Raw genomic sequence first — 20758 nt, 5'->3', positions numbered from 1 at the left:
CCGAAATAAGTCGCTAAAAGGAGTAATTAATGCAAGGGACGCCTGGGTGGCCCAATGGTTGAGCATCTGCCTCTGGCTCAGGGCGTGACCCTGGGGTCCTGGGAGCAAGTCCCACATGGGGTCCCTGTAGGGAGTCTGCTTCCCCCTCTGCAAGTGTCTCTGCCTCTCTGTGTCTCTCAGGAATAAATAAATAAAATCATTAAAAAAAAAAAAAACCCACAAAAACAACACTCATATCCTAAACAACAAGGAGGGTACATTAACGCTAAATTTTCCAGGCAGTGTATCTTTTCTCCAAGTCTGGAAGAGAGGCAGGAGGGAGTCACCTGAACTAGGATTCTGGCTTAGAGAAGCCGAGAGAGAATCACCCCCTTCCATTCAGTTCCACTGTTCTGACCCTGAACAGACGGGGCGGGGGCGTTGCTCAGGCTCAGTCACACCCAGAGGCTCCCTGAGAGGGACCAGGGAAGTAAAACCGCACGTCTGCCCCTAGAGGCAGCAAGAGCCCGGGGGGTCTCACCAGATCCAGGTCGAATCGAATGAACTCCAGCCCAGACACCAAGGTCAGGAAGAGAGTCAGGTGATCGTGGCTGCAGACCAGGGCATTCCTGTGAGACACGAGGAGGGACGATGGTTACCAGCTTGGCCCCAACCTCGCTGGCGAGCCGGCTGTGTTGAAATTTGACATGTGACATCCCCACTGCCTGGAGGGCACCCAGCTTGGGGCAGCCTTCACCCACTCCGTTGGAGCTCCTCCTCCTGGGTTTGGAGCCCCACAGCATGGTCGGCATGGTCTTCAGATCCGGGGCCTGTATAGGGTTCATCTGGCTCTCAGCAGATGACATAAATGCTTTGTTCTGGCAGCAGCCGAGCAAAGGCTGTGCATTCTAGTAAGGTCTGAGGGCTGGGCGGGGGCGGAGCGTTTGGAACAGCGTACTCCTGGCAGAGCCATGAGAGGCAAGGTGCTGAGGGCTCTTCGGCCATCTCTGGCGGGTTCTCAGCATGCCACGCCAGGCTGGGCCTCCAACGCGGCACACCGTGATGTGTGCAAGTGACAAGAGTCTTTGGGACGAGGTTCAACGGGAGCTCCGGGGCTGCGTGACACAAACTGTTCCAGACACTCACTTGACGTAGTATTTATGCAGCAGACCCAGGTTCTCCTGAAACAGCCGCAGGTAGCTTTCCAGGGAGTTCTCGTTGAGCGCCAGGTACAGCCAGGCCCTGCCTGCAAATGAAGGGCAGGAGTGACCAGAGGGAAGGTCTGTCAGGGGCTGGCTCTTTCGGCCAAGCGAGGGCAGGAAGGGCAGCAAGGGTAGCCGAGGGGCTTAAGCACTCTGACAGCCTCCTCTCCTGTGGGGGGTGCCGTCACCCCTGAAATCTGTGTTCCCGAGTCAGACCCTCGCTGGTGGCAGGCCAGTGAACTCTGACCGGGAGCGCAGGGTACAAACTCCAGGTGGGTCGAGAAGCCTAAGGACTGTGCACCGATCCTGCGTGCACCGATCCCGCCGGCTAACACTGATCCTCGCTCAGGGAGAGGGGCCAGGCTCCCCGTTCTGGGATCGGGCTCTGGGATGCCATAGGAGTCGGGTTCTCCTTAGCACCTCACTCTCCTTCCACCCACCCCCTTAACTGTTACGTGCAGGGCACCAGCAGCTGCCCGCCCCTGGCCCTCAGCCTCGCCGGGGCTGACCCCCAGGCCCCCGGAGCCCCCGGCTGCCCGCAGCATCGTGCTGGTGCTACTCACTGCGCCCCAGGTTGGTGGCCACGTGCTGCAGCACCTCGATCTGTTTGATGGCCTCTCTCCGGGTGAAATGCACCACAAGCACCCAGTAGCCAGATGAGAGGTCTTGCAGGCTGAGGAAGTAGGACAGGAGCTGCCGTGACCCGAGGGAAGCCACCCTGGGAAGCTGCGGCCGGCCCGGCCCGGTCCCCTTCATGTGGGTGCCGAGCTCCAGGCTGAAGGGACGGGCTCCCGGGGGGGCCCACGGGCAACCACCGCGCCTTCCCGCCTTCCCGCCGCGGCTCATCTGCTGCTACGGCTTGCCCGGCCGCTCCCGCCTGCTCAGAGACGCTGACCGGGCAACCACAGACACCCTGCGGCCACCCGAGCGAGGCGAGTCTCCTTCGGCCCACGGGAGGCGGGATGAGAGGCAGACCCTGCGCGGGACTTCCCCGGAGGCTCTTCCGCAGAGACCACCTCCAGCTTACCCGTACAGCAGGGCGTGGTCCAAGTGCTCGCACAGACGTTGCAGGACCTTGTCGTGGTTCCGGATGGCGGGGGTCTCATCTTCACAGGCGGCGAAGTAGCTCTGCAACTGAAAGGAGAAGAAATCCACCCAAAATGAAACAGAGAGATGAGGAGGAGGGCTGAGGCAGATATAGCTAAGACAAGCACTGGGTGGAGCGCGCGACACTTATCTCGGGGTTGGAGGTTCGAGCCCCACGCTGGGTGTAGTCACTACTTAAAAATAAAATATTAGGGCAGCCCCAGTGGCTCAGCGTCGCCTTCAGTCCGGGGCGTGATCCTGGAGTCCTGGGATCGAGTCCCATGTCAGGCTCCCTGCATGGAGCCTGCTCTTCCCTCTGTCTCTCTCTCTGTGTGTGTCTCTCATGAATGAATGAATGAATGAATGAATAAATAAATAAATAAATAAATAAATCTTTAAAAAAATAAAATATTAAAACAAAAATAAAGGAAGAAAACTAGTTAAATGATATCCATGGTGACCAACAGAGAAGTGCACCTCGACCCGCCTGCACCAGCCACTGACCCCTACAGGCTCCAGAGGGCAGTATCCTCAGAGCCCAGTCCCAAGAGGCAGTATCCTCAGAGCCAGTCCCCAGAGTCCCCCAGTTAGTGCCCTGCGCAATGACAGCTTGATGCTGGGAGGGATCCAGGATCCTCGGTCAGAGTGTAGGTCCCAGGTGGTCCCAGGCTTCGACCCAGGGCCGCGGTGCCACACCACCCAGGGGCCCACATGTGGTATTATCTGTATAAATGCCCCCTGCTCCCGGAGCTGCACCCCACAGCAGCCCTGCTCGGAGCTGCTCTGCACAAAGGGCCGGCAGAACAGGGCACCTGCTCTGGAGGCTGATGCGGGACCCGGGATTTGCCCGTGGAAACAGATGAGGCTGGACACGGGTCGAGGTGTGTGCCAGGCTCATGTCAGGGTCTACGCCCAGAAGGATGCTTGTTTCCTGGCTGGCTGGATAAAAGGTCGAGGACAGGAGGCGAGATGAACGGCAGCACTGAGCAAAAGCCCACGAAGGTGAGGGCAGCTCTGTGGGGTTAGTTAGGGCTAAGAAAGCAGGGGTCCTTTTCAAGTAAAGCCGTAGGACACAGGTCTTTCCAAGTTCGTTTTAGCCAAATGCTGGTCTGCTGTTGCCCTTCTAGCGGCCAGACGTGGGACGGACACCCAAGAAGAACACGCATCTCAGGTTTAAGCTCTTGGCAGGGGACAATCGTGTTCTCGAAGGCTGTCTGGGTGCGGTGGTAGAGACGGCAGCAGCAAGCTACAGCAACCAGGCCGACAAGCCCGCCTCCTGGCCAGAGGCCAACCCTTCAGCCCCACAACAAAAATAGCTTCTCTTCCCTGTGGCCCAGGGTAAGCCCAGCAGCCCTGCTGGCCGGGGACAGGCCCCAGGCCTGGGGCACAGGCCTCAGTCCCGCGGGGTTGCCCTCCCTCCCGAGAGGCGGGTGAAGCAGGCCGGGGAGGAAGGTTCCCAGAACCGAAAGAAAGCAGTGAGCTTATGCAAACCATCCCACCCTCCCAGCCACGGCCCGCCACGGTCTTGCTCACTTCAGTGCTGAGAACCACCATGCCGGTGTCCACCCTTTCTTTCTTCTTCTTTTTGCCCCCAAACCCGAGCAGATCTGACATCAGGGAGGCTTAGAGCTGGCGGGATCTTTTGAGATCTGGTGGGCTCTGTTATTACGAAAGCAAACCGGGCATTTACTCATTTTCTTGATTATAAAAGTAGCCACGCTTACTAGAACACTCAAGAGACGTGGAAAAGCTTTTTTTAAAATGTTGTTTTTGTTTCAACAGAGGAGGTGGCTAAAACCGGTGGAGGTTAAGTTCTTTTCTAGGAGTGTCAGCTCAGTGAGGGAGCCAGAGCCAGAACTCAGACTCCTTTCTTGGGTCAAGAGGCCTTTAAAACAATTATTCCGAAAAAACATTTGCTCGCCATAAAAACTCAAGCAACCTGGAAGTGTGTATAAAGTACAAAGATGGGCAGCCCGGGTGGCTCAGCGGTTTAGCGCTGCCTTCAGTCCAGGGCCTGATCCTGGAGACCCGGGATCGAGCCCCACGTCAGGCTCTGCAGGGAGCCTGCTTCTCCCTCTGCCTGTGTCTCTGCCTCTCTCTGTCTCTGTGTGTGTGTATGTGTGTGTGTGTGTGTCTCTCATGAATAAATAAATAAAACCTTTTTAAAAAAATAAATAAAGTACAAAGACCTCCTGGCCCCCCTCCCTGGCCAACGGCTTGTGTGTCCTCCCAACCCCCTTCCTGCACAGGCAGACTTAAAAACAGTTTTTTAAAAAGTGAAACCAGGTCATGCTATACTCATTGTTCCCAAATGTGCTTTTTCTTAACAGTGTACGAAGCGTCTATTTCCGTATCATTACAGACAGAACGACCACATTTTTTCAGAGCCGCGCTGCGTGCTAAAATAGGACGCCGTAGCTAATGGCTGCTGTCTCCCCTCCTCGATGCCCCACGATCAGCGAGCATCCGTGGATCCCCGTGTGAGTACTTTGCACGGTGAGAGAACCTGCAGGCCTTTTAAAACGCTGGATCGATTTGCACTCTCACTGTGCCAGCTAACCCTGGATATAATTAGTCGAATTCCTGACAGTCCAACTGGTGGAAAACAGTACCTAATTGTTTGGTTGGTTTTTTTTTTTTTTTTTTTTACGATTTTATTTTAAGTACTCTCTATGCCTAACGTGGGGCTGAGAACTTACAACCCCGGGATCAAGAGTCGCGTGCTCCTCTGATGGAGCCAGTCAGGCGCCCCAGGACCTGATCTAAATTGGATTTCTCTCATCACTAGTGCAGCTGAACATTCTTATCAGCCATTCCTACCATTTCTATTTCTTTTCCTGTGAACTCCCTCTTCAATCTGCTCCATCTTCCATCTGCTTGCCTTTTTCTCGATGGTCTGTTGTAGCTCTTTGTTGATGGAGGATTCAATCCTGTATGTTGCTTTGAATTGTTATTTTTGCCCAGTGTCAACTGACCTTTAAATTTTGCTTATGGTGGTTTTTTTTTTATCCTATTGAGAAACTTCTACGTTTTATGGAGTCAAGTCTGTCAACCTTTCCCTTCACGGTTTCCAATTTCCCCCAGTCTAATATTAAAAAAGTACTTCTGTTCTTCTATAGCTTTCGGACTTTTTTGGTTTCTTTTTTTTACATTTAGATCCCTACTTTATATGTGGCATGAGGTAAGGATTGAGCCTTATTACTTTATGGATAGGTAATCCACTTCCACATTTATTATGGGTCCCATACTGATTTGTGATTTCACATGCCACCTGTCTAGATTATTTTAACCAGCCCATTGCCTGTTCCTGTGCCGGTCTCTGATTTTTTTTTTTATTATTTTCACTTTTATTCCTCATTTTGATACGAGCAGAACAAGTCCACCCCATCTCACAACTATTCTTTTTCAAAATTGTTTTGACTATTCTAGCACAATCTTTTAGAATCAAATTTCAATACAGTTCCTTTTTTGGATTTGGAAAAGAATCATACTGAGTCCAGAGATTATTTGGGGAGGAAAAATGGTATCTTTGCCAGGCTAGGTCTTCCCGCACAGGAACAGTTATGCAGGTCTTCTTTTCTATTGTTTGGCAAATTTCACAGCTTTCTTAGGTAGGTCTCACACATTGCCTGCAAGGTGGATTGCATACGCACACATATATTATGATTTAGGGAACAGTCTGCCAACCAGGAAACCACTTCTGCAGAAACTACAACAGAAAGAGTATGTAACATGGTGGTGAAGAGTGGGGGCTGTGGGCAGGAAGCAAGGGTCCAAACCTTGGCTCTGCTACTACGGAGTGGAGTACCTTTGCCAAACTGCTCAACTGTCTCAACTTTCATTTTTTTCTCATTTGTAAAATGGGAGAGACTTGAGCTGTCCAGTATAGCAGCCACTAGCTTCATAGAACTAATTACATTTATTTTATTTTTTTAAAAGATTTAATTTATTTATTCATGAGAGACACAGAGAGAGGCAGAGACATGGGCAGAGGGAGAAGCCTGATGCAGGACTTGATCCCAGGACCCCAAGATCACAACCTGGGCCGAAGGCAGATGCTCAACCACTGAGCCACCCAGGTGCCCCGACTAGTTACATTTAAATTAATTAAAATTAGACACAATTAACAATTCAGTTCTTTGGTGGCACTACCCACATTTTAAATGTTCAATAGCCCCAGGTGGTGAGTGGCTACTGAACTGGACAGTGCAGATATAGACTATTTCTGTCCTTGGGGAAGTTCTATCAGATGGTGCTAGTTTGGGGGATGGAAGGATATAAAGCATGCAAAAGGTTTACCATATAAGCAGCAAGCACTCGATAAATATTAGCCAACCTTCTTAAGAATATTAAACCCATATCTTTTTTTTTTAAGATTTATTTTAAATAGAGAGTGAGCATGAGTGGAGGGAGGGGCAGAAGGAGAAAGAATCTCAAGCAGATTCCCCATGAAGTCTGACATGGGGCTCTACCTCACGACCCTGAGATCATGACTGAGCTGAAACCAAGAATCTGATGCTCAACTGACTGAGCCACCCAGACTCCTCAAACCCGTATTCTTAGTCAAACCAAAATACAGCACTTGGTTAACCCTAACAGTAGGTGCAAATAAGACACAACGCAGGGCTCTGCTCTCAAGAACTACCATACCGATCACTGGTTTGCTAGCAGGGAGTTTCCAAAGCCTACTCTTTAACCGCTCTTTTTACAGCAACTTAATCAAGATTTTCCATGATCTCAAGGGACAAGGTGTTCTGGTATCAATGCTGCAGCTCAGAATGGTTCTTGAGGAAGAGGAAGAAGAAAGGGAATGCCTATGAACCAATGACAGGAGAACCTTAGGAGTCGTGTCCACAGCTTGAGCTCATACTTGGAGAGCTGGGTCAGCAACTCTCCAGTGTAAACAGTGTCTCCTTTCACTGAGGAGAGGCCACAGCCAGTAGCCACTCACCGCGCCAGTGAGGTCAGCAGGCTCTGAAAGGCCTGGGTAGTGGGGGGGAAGCACACATCACATAGACAAGGGCTCTGGGGCAACAGAATTTAGGGAATGAGGATAATGTACATCACTCAGCCTGGAAGCACAGTTACCAACCTGTATTCCCAGTGACTCTTCAGTTACATCCGACACCTGCTGCTGGAGCTAGGTTTAGCACCATCCTTTATTGAGTGCTTATTACAGGTACCAGGAAGTCGCAGGGTGGATAAGAGTAGGCATTCTGGAGTCAGACAACTTGGATTTGAATGTGGGCTCTGCTGCTCACTCACTGTGTGCCATTGGACGAGTGACTGCACCATTTCACTCTCTAACCTCAGCGTCTGCATCTCTGAAATGGGTTTAGTAATGGTATCCTCCCTACGGGCTGCTATAAGGTTCAGATAATATTTACACTGTCTTTATCAAAGTGACAAGGACACATTTTACAAACACTGTTTAATTTAATCACCACAGCAACTACATAAAGTAGGTCACAGAGCTAGTAAGTGGCAGAGCCAAACTCTTAATCCAGGTCTTTCCATCTGGGCTCAAGATCTTTGAATGAATAATGTATATGAGATATTATGCTCTATCTAACATGCTGTAGGAGAACCCAAGAAAGGGAAGTGCAGTCCCTCTTTTTTCAAGCCACAGAACTAAACTTTTTCCATCATGGGGTAGAAATGAGCTCAGTGTCTCCTGCAGCACCTCTTCTTGGAAGATGGACAAGGAAAAATGCCAGTGCGGCTTTTTTTTAAAGAAGAAAGCTTGCCTCTTACTCTCACCATCCTTTTGCCCCACACTGGCATCTTCCCAGTAGTGAGGAAGTATACTGTTTGGGTAACACAAGCCGCAGTTGCTCCAGATTTTCCCACTCTGGGAAGAAATTCATCCTGCTGATAGATTGCCAAGTAGTTTTGGGTATTTCTTTCTATGTGGATTTGGGGAAAAGGTGGACAATTTCAGAGCAGGGGCCAGCAAACCATGGCCAGGGGGGTCAGCCTCCTATTTTTCCTATTTTTATAAATAAAGTTTTATTGGAATGCAGCTATGTCCAAGTGTTTTTGTATTATCTACAGCTATCTTTTTATTATTATTATTATTATTATTTTAAGGAGTCTCTACATCCAACATAGGGCTTGAACTCATGTATCTGAGAGATCAAGAGTCAAAGACTCTTCCAACTGAGCCAGCCTGGCCTCCCCTTCGGTTCCTTTTATACTATGATAGCAGCAGTGGGTAAATGCAAGAGAAACTGTATGGCCCACGGAACCTAAAATATTATCTAGCCCTCTACAAAAAAAAAGTTTGCTGACTTTTGGTCTAGAGCTTTGAAGCTTTGAGTAGAGGCAGCAAGGAGTGCATACCTAACCTGTGACAGGTTGGGTTGAGAGGTGTCTCTTGCCCAAACCTCAGTTCAGCAGTGGTCAGAGGGGAGATTCAATATTTGTTATTTCAAGAAATATTTACTGAACAACTACTGTGTGTATATCAGGTACTAATCTTATACAGGAGTCCTTGCCCTTGTAAAACTTATATTCCAGTGGCAAATGGAGATAACTATGCATATACATTATACCATGTTCAAGAGTAAAAATGTTATGTAAAAAAAGAAAATGTAGGATACAGGGAATCTGTTCTCAATCTGAGAAGATCTTGCTGAGGAAATGACTGTTGAGATATCTAGGGAAGAGTATTCTTGTTAGAGGGACAGTAGGTGCAAAGGTCCTGAGGCAGGGGCAACAGTAAGGAGATGAGTATGACTGGAACTCAGGAAGTGATGATGTGAGTGATATGAGGTCAGAAGGCAGCCAAGGGCCACATCACACATGTCATATAGGCCATAATAAGGGCTTCATAGTTCATTACCAGTTTGACAGCACGTTATTGGGAAGTTGAGAACAGGGAATTATCATACTCCCAAAACATACATTACGAGGCTGCTACAGCTTCTGTGCCGTGTATACACAGACTGTGGGAAGCCATGGTAGAGGCAGGGAGACTGGTTGGGAGGCTGTATCACTGGTGTGGATGGATAGTGGAAGCTTAGAGCTGGCTGTAGTGGTGGAAGTGGGAAAGGTTAGGTTCAAGATCTATTGTGATGGTGGTGCCCCCGGGGATTTATTTATGGATTAGATGTGGGATATGAGAACGAGGAAGGTGCCGGGATGATTCTAAGGTTTCTGGTCTGAGCAACTGAATGGGGGTGCCAGGTGAAATTCTGTCCTGCACATGGTAAATTCAAAATCCCTACCAGATATCTAAGTGGAGATGTCAAGCAGACGGTTGTATAAATGGGTCTGGAGCTCAGGGAGAGGTATTTAAAGCTGAGGAATTGGATGAGGTCACCCTGTGAGTGCAGGAAGCACTGAGTACTGAGCCAGGGCACTCCAATGTGAGGCCAGGGGTCCTCACTCAATATGCACAACAGAACCACCTGGGAACGGAAGGAAAATAATAATGCCCAGGCACCTTCCCAGATCGATTAAAGCAGAAACTCTGAAGTGGAGCCCAGGGACCAGCATTCTTAAAAGCACTCACCAGGTAAATCTGATGCCTAGCCTGGGCTGAGGATCACTGCTTTGGACTGAGAAGACACAGCCAAAGAGGCAGGTAGAAAATCTGGACAGTGTGTGCTCCAGAAGCCAAGTGAAGAAAGTTTCCAAAGGGAGGGAATAACCCCCCCCCTTTTTAATTTAAAGATATATTTTTTTAGTCTTAAGTTTTTTTGTTTGTTTGTTTTTAGTCTTAAGTAATCTCCACACCCAGCATGGGTCTCGAACTCACAACCCCAAGATCAAGAGTTGCATGCTCCTCCAACTGATCCAGCCAGGCATCCCAGGAATGATCCCTTCATCAGGATTATATTCCCACAGAAATGTAAGTGCTGGGAACCCCGATAAAGGCAATGTGAGTGGGGCACCTGGGTGGCTCAGTAGGTTGAGCGTCTGACTCTCAGTTTTGGCTGGGGTCATGGTCTCAGGGTCATGACATCGAGCCCTGCATTCAGGGCACATTCTGCTCGGGATTCTTTCCCCTTCCCTCTTCCTCCTCATGGGCTCCTTCCACTGCTTGCATGTGCATGCTCTCTTGCTGTCTCTCTAAAGTAAAAAAATTTTTTAAAAAATTTTAAGGTGTGATAGTTGGTATTAGGTTACATGAGAAAAGAATCCTCATCTTTGAGCAATGTTTATGGGAAAATGTACGGATGTCTGGGATCTGCTTCAAAAATAACAAAGGGGGATGCTGAGCAAATGCCTCAGCAGTTGAGCATCTGCCTTTGGCCCAGGAGTGATCCTGGAGACCTGGGATTGAGTCCTGCATCCGGCTCCCTGCATGGAGCCTGCTTCTCCCTCTGCCTGTGTCTCTGCCTCTCTCTCTCTCTCTCCCCCCCTCTCTCTCATGATTAAATAAATAAAATCTTTAAAAAAACAAAAATAACAAAGGGGTACAGTTGACACAAAACAGTCCCCGATGTAAGAGTTTTACAAGAGACTTCAGCACACCTGTCTACTTTTGGTTGGAAGAAAGAGAGAGGGGAAGAGGATGAGAAATGAGAGAGGGACAGAGGAGAGGAGACAGCAATACAGAAAACTCCTTTGACCAGTTTTGTCAAGAGTGGCAAGAAAATGGGAGTGGAGTAAAGGAGTCAAGTCCTTGAACAGGAAATACAGGGTGGCACCCATTGCCCCAGGCGGCGTGGACACAGGTGGGCTGGTGTGCTCTAACAGGGCAGGATGAAGTGTTCCCATCAGAAGGAAATTTTAAAACAAGCAAGGTCCTTAACGATAGAGAACAAATTGAGGTTTGACGGAGGCAGGTGGGTGGGGGAGGGGCGAGATGGTTGAAGGGCACTGGGGAGGGCACTTGTGATGAGCACTGGGTGTTGTAAGTGGTGAGTCACTGAATTCTATTCCTGAAACCAATATTGCAGTGTATGCTAACTAAAACTTAAATTAAAAAAAAATAAAAATAAGCAAGGTCAGCTGACAATAAAGAGAGGGATTAAGATTTTTTTTTGATAAATTAATTTTTATTGGTGTTCAGTTTACCAACATACAGAATAACACCCAGTGCTCATCCCGTCAAGTGTCCCCCTCAGTGCCCATCACCCATTCACCCCCACCCCCAGGGATTAAGATTTAAAGCAATTTTTTAAAAAGCCACAGTCTCCCTCAAGTCCTCTAAGTCAGGCATATTCCCAGACCACACCCCGATCGATGGGCTAAGCTGCTCCTGACTCTTGGGGTGCACTCAGGCCCCAGCGCCGGGGAGTGCTGGCCCAGCCCACCCACCCTCTCAAAGCCAGCAGGACGCAGGCAGGCAGGCCGAGCACCCTGGGAGGACTGGCCATCACGAGGCCGCGTCAGACCCCGTGACTGCTGGGAAATGTGGGTGGCACACTCCGGCAGGCCAAGAAAAGCCTGACTCAGGACATTTTAATTAAGGTTGGGCCCACTCTCGGCTCCAAGGAGCCGCTGGCCCTCTTTGTCTTCTCTTCCCCTTACTGACACATAACCAAGGAGCAGTTTCTAGTTCTGTGGTTGGTACCAAGAAATCCTTCCAGAATTGGTCCCTAACAGGTTAACTTAAAGGTGGCCATGAAAGATTATAAAGGGCCAAAGGAAAATAAGACAGTCACAGAGGCCCTTCCTTCTCTCTTCCCGGGGGGTCAACACCAAGGGCGCGGTGATGCTGCCCGGCAAACAGCGGGGACATCTGGGATCTGTCGCCTGCTCACAGGCTGTACTGGGGGAGGGGGGGACGGGACCCGACACGTCCCTGCATTTACGGAGCAGGATAAATCATCCCTGCGCCAACAATAGCGAGAGGGAGGTCCGCAAGGCAGGACGGGCACAGAGAACTGCCTGTCGCCGCCTGGCCCGCGGGGCTCCCTGCTGGACCCGCTCCCTCCCTGCTGAGCCCGGGGAGCCGGGACCCATCAGGCGGAGGAACTGGCTCTCCTCTGCTCCCCAGGCAGCGGCAGCCGCCCCACTGGCTCCATGGAGACCAGGTATATTTAGACCACAGAATGTTTGGAACAGCCTCGCACTCCAGGCCCAGGAGGTAGAAATCCAAGAGCAGGAAAACCCCCCGGGACAAAGGGTGGACGCCACCTGACCTCCAATCACCTCTTTTAAAAATTAAAGCCGTGACGGCCCAGGAGATAGGAGCTCAACTCAAACTCAGAGACGTCCTGAGCTGCAGGACCCTGCAGGGCCACCGAGTCCCCAGTCCCGGAGCTGCCTCTCACCTGATGCTGCTGCAGGTGTGCTCTGGGGGAGGGATGAGCCTTGTGGAAAACGAGGAGGGGCACTGCCTGCCCTGCCTTTGGAATTCTATTCACAGTGGGACTATGTGGGGTTGCACTGGGCCTGCGGTCCTCACGTCACGGTCCTCACGTCACGACATTCACTCTTCTCCCCAAGGGAGTGACTCAGAGGAGAGGCAGCGGTCCAGCCATGTGCTACCATTTATCACCTGCATTGGGGGCTGGGATGTCCCTAAACCTTGATACCTGAACTCTCCTGGAGGGGGGGACCCCACCATGGCTCATCCGTAGCAGAGGTCACTGGAGAAGAGTTGGTGTGCTCAGAACTACCCATGTCCCCTCAGGGAGCCCACCGAAAGAGTGGCCCCCACCCTGATCTCACACCAGGATTTTGCACTGGCTTCAGGCACAGATTTGAGAGGCCCGTGCTCAGCACTCCACTCGTCCCCTCCAAAATAAACAAGTAAACAAACAAACAAGGCAGGCAAGTGGAGCCTTTTAAGTCTTAGCAAAACTTCTTTTTTTTTTTGTTTTTGTTTTTTTTTTTTTTTTTGCAAAACTTCTTAAGAATAATGATGCCTCCCTTTCACCAAGAAGGAAGGCCCTGCCCCTCCCAAAGCCGAAGCCAAAGCAAAGGCTTTGAAAGCTAAGAAAGCGGTGCTGAAAGGCGTGCACAGTCACAAAAAAAAGATCTGCACGTCACCTACATTCCGAAGACCCAAGACCCTGCAGCCCAAATATCCTCGAAAGGGCGCCCCCAGGAGAAACAAGCTTGATCACTATGCCATCAAGTTCCCCCTGACTACGGAGTCAGCCATGAAGAAAATAGAAGACAACAACACACTTGTGTTCATTGCGGATGTCAAGGCCAATAAGCACCAGATCAAACAGGCTGTGAAGAAGCTCTGTGACACTGATGTGGCCAAGGTCAACACCTTGATCAGGCCTGATGGAGAGGAGAAAGCATATGTTCGACTGGCTCCTGGCTATGATGCTTTGGATGTTGCCAACAAAATTGGGATCATCTAAACTGAGTCCAGCCGGCTATAAATCTAAATATAAATTTTTTTCACCATAAAAAAAAATAAAAAGAATAATGATGCCTGGTCTGAGGAACAGAAGACCCGGGCCAGCAGCAGCTCTGTAGAGAAGCTCCACTGGAATCTAAGAGAAGACTGGGACTGGCCAGGTTGAAGAATTTCAGAATCTAAGAGCAGAAGGAGCCTTAGAAATCACCTGCTTACAGAGTGGAGTTTCCTGGGGCCTCCTCCATTGTTGGGGGGCGGGGTGTGTGTGTCAGGATGAGGCCATCAGTGAAGCAAGTTTGAATAAAGAAAAAGAAAACAAAAAAAAGTCTGACTACTGACTGCGCCGAAGATCTCTTAGCCGGAATCCTGGCTTTCCGGCAGGGAGACTGGGGCCCCAGGGAGGTGAAGGCCCTTCCTGGCCCTCCTGGCTTCGTCCGGTGGTCCTTGCGCCTTTCTGCACAGTCCTGGCCGGTGTGCTCAGACGCCGCGGAGTGGCTGTTCCTGGACACCTTCTGTTTCCACCCACCCCGATGATTAAAGCACAGTCAGGGGTACCTGCTGTAACCATCTGGGAAGCGCGCATCCCCATCTCTCACTGAGGGCCTTGGGTCCTTCCCAAGGCTCGCAGAATGGGAGCTGGGCTTTGGGACAAAGTCAGGAGTGTCCTAGTTGCCTCCTTCGTGGACAACACTAGCCTCAACAAAGGCTCTGACCCACTGGGTGTCTGCTACTCCTCCAACCCCGGGCAACTGCAGTGTTTCTGACTTACTCTTCTAGTTTTATTTTATTATTATTCTTTTTTAAGTAGGTTCTACACTCAGTGTGGAGCCCACCATAGGGCTTGACCTCACAATCCTGAGATCAAGACCTGAGCTGAGGTCAAGAGTCTCGGATGCTCAACCTACTGAGCCACCCAGGTGCCCCATGACTTATTCACCTATTTTTAAAATCCCTGAGATCCCACCTCACCTTAGCCTGAAAAATACTTCATTCCCGATGACAATCAATGACTGAAGATTACAGGACCAGAGATCATCGCTTCGTAAGAATCAGAGATCCTGTAGCTCAGAAATGATCAGCCTGGTTTCTTGGTGGGCATGAAAAACGCTGTCCACGGGCACCTGGGTGGCTCAGTTGGTTGAGCACCTGCCTTCGGCTCAGGTCATGATCCCAGGGTCCTGGGACTGAGTCCCACATCGGACTCCCTGCTCAGTGGGAAGTCTGCTTCTCCCTCTCCCTCTTCCCTGGCTTGTGCTCTAATAAATAAATAAAACCTTGAGAGAGAGAGAGAGAGAGAGAGAGAGAGAGAGAGAGAGAGAGAGAGAAAAGAAAGAAACACACTGTCCATCTTCCAATGCCCCTGCCCGGGAAAGGCTTGTGCCCAGGCTGGGTGGCAGCCTGGGTCTGGCTGGAACAGGACGGAGAGTCACCATGAAGGGTGTGCTGTTTGTTTCCCATGAGCCTGCATTGCTTCTTAAGCAAGATGAGTGAAATCAATGCTTCTTAACCATTTATTTGCTACTAAATACACCCAATTATATGGTTTTCTTTCCCACTGCCCAAATCGCTACACATTAGCCCCTTTACTGGAGAGTTGGCAAGCTCTCTGCTTTTTTGGCAGCTCTGTGGAAAGACATGCAGGAGGAAAAAGCTAAAAAAAGCAGGTACTTGAATTATCCACGGATTTCTTTCTTTTTTTTTTTTTTGTGCTTTCTTTGGAGTGTTAGAACAGTGACAGCAGAAGGGGACAGGCCTCGTTGGGCGCAGATCTTTTGGGAAATTTGATGGCATATGGTTTTCAGAAGCAGTTACATGCTTCTTTCCTGGAGGAGGAGTGTCCCGGCCCCAAGGTACTGCGATTGTCCTGCCTCCGGACACGGCACAGGGCTTGACCTCTCCTGGTGGGACTGAGGACTCCTTTCACAGTGGGGACACAAACCACAAGAGTCTCCGCTAGGAGGTCATTGGTCAGGAGGACGGCCCTAGAAGCCAAACAATGGCCTGAAAGAACATGTAGCACACACGACTCTATGCCACGATTTTACCCCTGGGACGGAGGCAGGCCCTGCTTTCGGAGTGCCCCGTGTTCAGTGGTGTGTGTGGCATGGCAGGAAGAAGGAGGGTCTTTCAAAGCCCGGGAGCCTCACTGGTTCTGCATTCTGCTTTCACTTCCCCTCCCCTCGGCTGTACCTGCAACATGACCTTGTGAAGGCACCCCTCACCCCACGACCATTTTGTGGCTACAGAAAATGTCATCGAGTCACTGTCTACATCAAAATGTTAGGTTTTGGGGGACACTGGGGGGACCCCTGCTTCCAACCCCTGCTCATGCAATACAGTCAGACAGAGGCTAAAAATGTAAATGCACGGTCAGGAGGCACGACGGCAACTCCGTGGATCAAGAACTCAGGCTGGCTGTTAAAGGACATGGGGGGACAGCTGAGTGTACACCCAATCCACTGTGGTCTGGTGACCGTCTTCTCTTCCAGAGTGCCAGCCCCAGGGTTAGGGGCTTGGTGGGTTCTGTTCACTGCCGGTTCCTGGTGACTGGAAGAAAAGCTCATCACCGTCCAGCTCATCACCGTCACTCAGCAGATATTTGTTCCATGAACACGTGGTTTTAAGGAGGCCTGGCCCACAAGACTGACTTGAGAGCATGGGTTATCTATTGTGCTTTCAAGACAAACATCACGGGGATGGAAAAGGCCCGGAGAATTGGAAAGAGCAACAGCCAGAATCATGGTGCAAGTCCAGGTCTGCCCCTTATGAGCATCAGAATCCCGGGCAAGTTCCTTCTCCAGACCTCATTCCACTCAGGTATTAGACCGGGCTCCCGGCCTGCCCTGCAAATTTGTTATGAGCCTGATGCAGGAAATGTGTGTGACCAGCAGGTGCTAAAGAAACTCGATGGAGGGACTCCTCTGGTGTTACTACCCTGCTACCTCTTGTGTACTCGGCCACCTCATGCCTCGGTAGCCTGTAACACCCAAAAAAGAGAACCTAGGGAGAAAGTGTGAACAGAGGTTGACTACTTACTAAAATAAAGTTTGGAGATTTTTGTGGACTTAAAGTTTACACCAGTAGCCTTTCTTGTTTTCATATATGACTGAGTTTCTTAGAATCTGTTGATCTCAACTCTTAAGCACAGTTATCCAGGGAGGAGAGGTGATTCTAAGAAAACTAACACTTCCTTCCCTTTTTTAAAGTTTTCTTTATTTAAGTAATCTATACACAGTACATGGGGCTCAAACTCATGACCTCAAGATCAAGAGTTGCGTGCCCCTGTGACTGAGCCAGCCAGGTACCCCTACCCCTAATATTTCCTTTTTTTTTAGAGAGAGCGAGAGAGCGTGCACATGTGTGCACATGAGTGCGGGGGAAGCGCAGACAGCGAGGGAGAGTCTCAGGTAGATTCCACACCCAGTGCCCAATGCGGGGCTCAATCCCACGACCCTGAGATCACGCCAAAATCAACAGTCAGATGCTTAACCAACTGATCCAGCCAGGTGGCCCTTTCCTTATATATTTCTATAACGTTTAAAAGCATTCAAGAAAAGGGGGAAATGATAAATTACAAATACATAAAATAGGAGAATGGTTGCGAGGCAGGGCCAGCTGATTTGCTAGCAAGATGCAGGAGGCCCTCTTGGGACCCCGGATGGTCACAATAACCAACAGACCAAACCCGAACTTTCAGCTCCAGCCAAAGGGACTCTCCCAGAGACTGGCCTTACTCTCCTGCCTCAAAGAAAAGTTCTAGGATGTTCCCACCTTAAGCAAGCAGCAATAAGGACAGGGCTGGAAAGGAAAGTTCACCTGAACCAACCAGCCCTGCTGCCTCATTCAGCCTCCCTCGGAGCGGACACCTGCTTCACGGTCTCTCAGCAAGGCCACCTGGGAGAAGAGCCCCACTGCGTTCCCTGGACCTAAGGAAACCACCAGCTTCAGTGGCATCATACCCTTGCCAGGGTGGTGAATCCTGATGCCTCATCCCCAAGGTGAGCACCAAAGACTCAAGTTGAGAAATCGACCACCTGAGAGCCCCACAGTACCTACAAACACCAACCTTCTTCCTGCAACACTCATGCTCCAAATACCGCTCCTTTCTTTCCACATTCAAACCTGGCTTGACCACTCCACATTAGCTTTCAGCCCAGTTTTGGCAGCTAGCAGCCCACAATGGGCTCTGGCTGGATGAGCTCTGAGGGGGACCCGCGGGATGGCCACTGCTCCGTCGGAACTCCAGACCAACTAGAGAGACAGCTATGGCCCACCCGGTGGCACGGGGGCCTGCGGCCACCAGAGTGCCACCTGCTCCATCCAACCCCAGGTGCAGGTGAGTTTCTACCGGCGTCCAGTCGTCAAATGGGGCTTTTGGTCTGGACAAGCTTCATGCTAGAAGCAAGCCACGGAGAAAGAGAGGGCCCAGGGTGCTCTGTGATGGGACAGAGGGACCCACAGTGTCACAATGCTTCAAACAGAAACCTAATGTTAGAGAAGCATTGTGTAAAAGGAAAGCCTATGTCCTAAGGCTGAATGGGCAAGGCTCAGAAAAGGCAGTTCCCGCTTCTCCCTTAGTATCTGATGCTGGGCCTGGTGGGATCACTCATAGGGTCGGGTGGTTCCCAGCTGGGGGCCTTCAGGTCCCCAGTGTCCCTCACTGGAAAGCCTCCGTTCTGTGAGAGAGGGAAGGAGCACAGAATAGTTACTGCAGGGGGAGAGGAAGCAAGGAGAAACAACCTTGACCGTCAGCACCTCGGTTTATAGAATGTGTGAGTAGGTATTATTTTATTTAGAGCTCTGCCCCAGTGACTCAGGTCATTGGGGATTTTCAGAACTCTTAAGACTTTTAGATTCCTAAGAGTTTTTCCATGAAGCCAGAGAGCACAACACTATTGATTGAAACCCAATGGTCATTATATTTCCCACATATATATAAATACAAGGACCTCTCTAGAAATCAGCTGCCCTAGCTAATTTTTAATGAGCTGGCTGACCTAACCTTTCTGGGGGGGGATGGGGACACGGGGCCAGGGGGAGCCCACCACCCTCGCCAGCCTCTTCAGCCGCCCCGACAAGCTAGGTGAACCTCACAGCTGCAGCTCCTTCGCCAGGGTGAGCAGATCCCCGCCGAGAGACCCCGACTGAGACCGCTGCTCGGTGCCTGGCCAGTGTCCCTTACTGGAGGCAGCATCGCCTCCTGAGGCCAGTCTTCTCTGGTCACCTCCTCTATACAGCACACTCCTCTGCCAAGGTCTGTCACAGTATCCTGTCTCGTGCCTCCGTAACACTAATCGTGATCTGAAATCATCTTTGTACTGGCTTGTCACTAATCCATCACTTGTCTCTCTCCCTGAAATATCTGCTCCGTGAGGGCAGGGATCTGATCTGCCTTGCTTGCTACTCCCCTGCTAGGGCCTAGGACAGCAGGGACATATGGACGTACGGTGGCGGGGGAGGGGGGGCAGGACGGGGCATTCAGTAAATATTTTTGAAACACTAAGCACATGGACACGTGATGGGATTTACCAATGTCCATATTCATTCCACAAGCCTGAGATAACACACAAAATCACAGCTGCAATAGAGACTTGATTAACTACAGGACCGGGCACACCAATTTCTCTGAAGGCAACCCCCAACCCTGATGAGGACTTTTTTTTTTTAAGATTTTATTTATTTATTCATGAGAGGGGCGGGGGGGGGGCAGAGACACAGGCAGAGGGAGAAGCAGGCTCCATGCAGGGAGCCCGACGTGGGACTCGATCCCGGGACTCCAGGATCACACCCTGGGCTGAAGGCAGGTGCTAAACCCCTGAGCCACCCAGGGATCCCTGATGAGGACTTTTTAGCATGCACGCAGGCACATATCCCAAGTAGGGCCCACAAAACAGCCTGCATTTGTAAATAAAGGTTTATTGGAGCACAGCTGCCCTCCTACACGGATGGATTCTCTGTGCTTCCTTCTCAGCCACAAGGGCAGCACTGAGTAGTTGCAAAGAGACCATATGGGCTGAAAACTACCTGGCATTTTATGAAAAAGTTTGACAGGGGCGCCCGGTTGGCTCAGTCAGTTAAATGTCTGCCTTCAGCTCAGGTCAGGATCCTGGGGACCTGGGATCGAGCCCCACATTGGGCTCCCTGCTCAGGGGGGAGTCTGCTTCTCATGCTCTCTCTGAAATAAATAACATATTTTGTTAAGTAAATACATAAACAATCAAACAAATAAATAAATAGAGCAGAGTTGACCTGAGCGGTAGGTGGCGGGTGTCTCACCTAGGCCTGCGTATGGTGCTAAGTGCCTTGAAGTGTATCCTGTCCTGGGACTTCATTCTCATGACAATACTGTCAGTAAGTTCTGACGGCTGCTGCGGCTGATGGAGGCCCAGGAATTTGCCAGAGTCCAAAAGGTCAGTGACAAAGCCAGAATTCAAACCCAGCCTCGGGCCTGTGCGCCCCTGAAACCTGCACCTGTGTCCACTGCGCTCTACGGCTTCCACGCAAAGCCCTTTCTAGCTACATCTAGCGGAAGCCTGGGCACGCTGAGGTCTGGGCCGTCTCCCAGAAGACGGCCTGGGTGTCCCCACGTCCTCGGGGATGTTTCGGCTGTTCCTTCCACCCACGAGCTCCTTCTCCTTCTCGGAGATCTACCAATCTGTGAAGACTCAGCTAAGCCCTCCTTCTCTGGGGGCCTCTCCTCAGCTACTGACTTTTTAAATTCTCCCTCCAACCATCACACAAACCATTGGGGGACGGAGGCTGCTTCCTCCTCATACTGTGCGTGTGTGCATCACACAGGCTCCTCAAAAACAAAACAGAACTCTCGGGAAAACCACTGCCTTCCCTCCCCCCGGAGAAGATGCTATTCAGTAGAACCACGTGCCAATTCAAAATGCCAACACTGTCTCTGACTTGGACATCTCTCTTTAACTATGAACAAGTCACCAACCGCAGGCTTTATTATCTGCCCCTGGGATGTTTCTGCCTTCTCTCCCTTTCTAGAACATATGGAACTTGCTTCTCATTTAACTGTGCTATTGAGTTCTCAATTCACCCTGACCCTCCCAACCCTGCCTTCCTATCAAAACACAGGGGCCCCTGGGGCCAGGCGGGATAACAGCTAATGTCACCTCTCCGGGGTTACAGCACATGCTCGGTCATCACAAAACCTGTGAAAATGGCTCAGCTTGACAATACTCCTTGGGGAGAGTGGCTG

General features: G+C 50.5%; 2 protein-coding genes across 5 annotated transcripts in view; one reads left to right on the top strand and one right to left on the bottom strand.

The window, feature by feature from the left end:
* Positions 1-20758, bottom strand: part of PLEKHM2 (pleckstrin homology and RUN domain containing M2) — a 37690-nt gene that overhangs the window by 13111 nt on the left and 3821 nt on the right. The window contains exons 1-5 of one of the 4 annotated variants that reach the window (XR_008665367.1): positions 3801-3921; positions 2209-2315; positions 1745-1854; positions 1126-1225; positions 521-608 (exon numbers count right to left, since the gene is read on the bottom strand). Coding sequence is in view for 3 of the 4 variants with exons in the window: in XM_055332892.1 (XP_055188867.1) it covers positions 521-608; positions 1126-1225; positions 1745-1854; positions 2209-2315; positions 3801-3881 (486 nt within the window). In the remaining variant the exon portion in view is untranslated. Of the gene's footprint in view, positions 1-520; positions 609-1125; positions 1226-1744; positions 1855-2208; positions 2316-3800; positions 3927-20758 lie in introns of those variants that run through there. The other 3 variants (XM_055332892.1, XM_055332894.1, XM_055332893.1) reach the window with 3 other exon arrangements.
* On the top strand, positions 11935-19243 carry LOC129513322 (60S ribosomal protein L23a-like). Its single transcript, XM_055331062.1, has 2 exons — positions 11935-11988; positions 13109-19243. The coding sequence occupies exons 1-2, from the start codon at positions 11935-11937 to the stop codon at positions 13541-13543; spliced, it is 489 nt and encodes a 162-aa protein (XP_055187037.1). The 3' UTR covers positions 13544-19243.

This window comes from Nyctereutes procyonoides, unplaced genomic scaffold (assembly GCF_905146905.1).
Source record: "Nyctereutes procyonoides isolate TBG_1078 unplaced genomic scaffold, NYPRO_anot_genome, whole genome shotgun sequence".
Lineage (NCBI taxonomy): Eukaryota > Metazoa > Chordata > Mammalia > Carnivora > Canidae > Nyctereutes > Nyctereutes procyonoides.
The sequence above is the reverse complement of the archived record's forward strand: the minus strand, read 5'-3'. Positions and strand labels throughout refer to the sequence as shown.

Bases quoted from the DNA above. Each gene is read 5' to 3' on its own strand.
- LOC129513322 (XM_055331062.1), top strand. From the start codon at position 11,935: ATGCTGCCCGGCAAACAGCGGGGACATCTGGGATCTGTCGCCTGCTCA. The intron at 11,989-13,108 runs GTACTGGGGGAG...CCTTTCACCAAG, and splicing joins CTGTCGCCTGCTCACAGGCT to AAGGAAGGCCCTGCCCCTCC.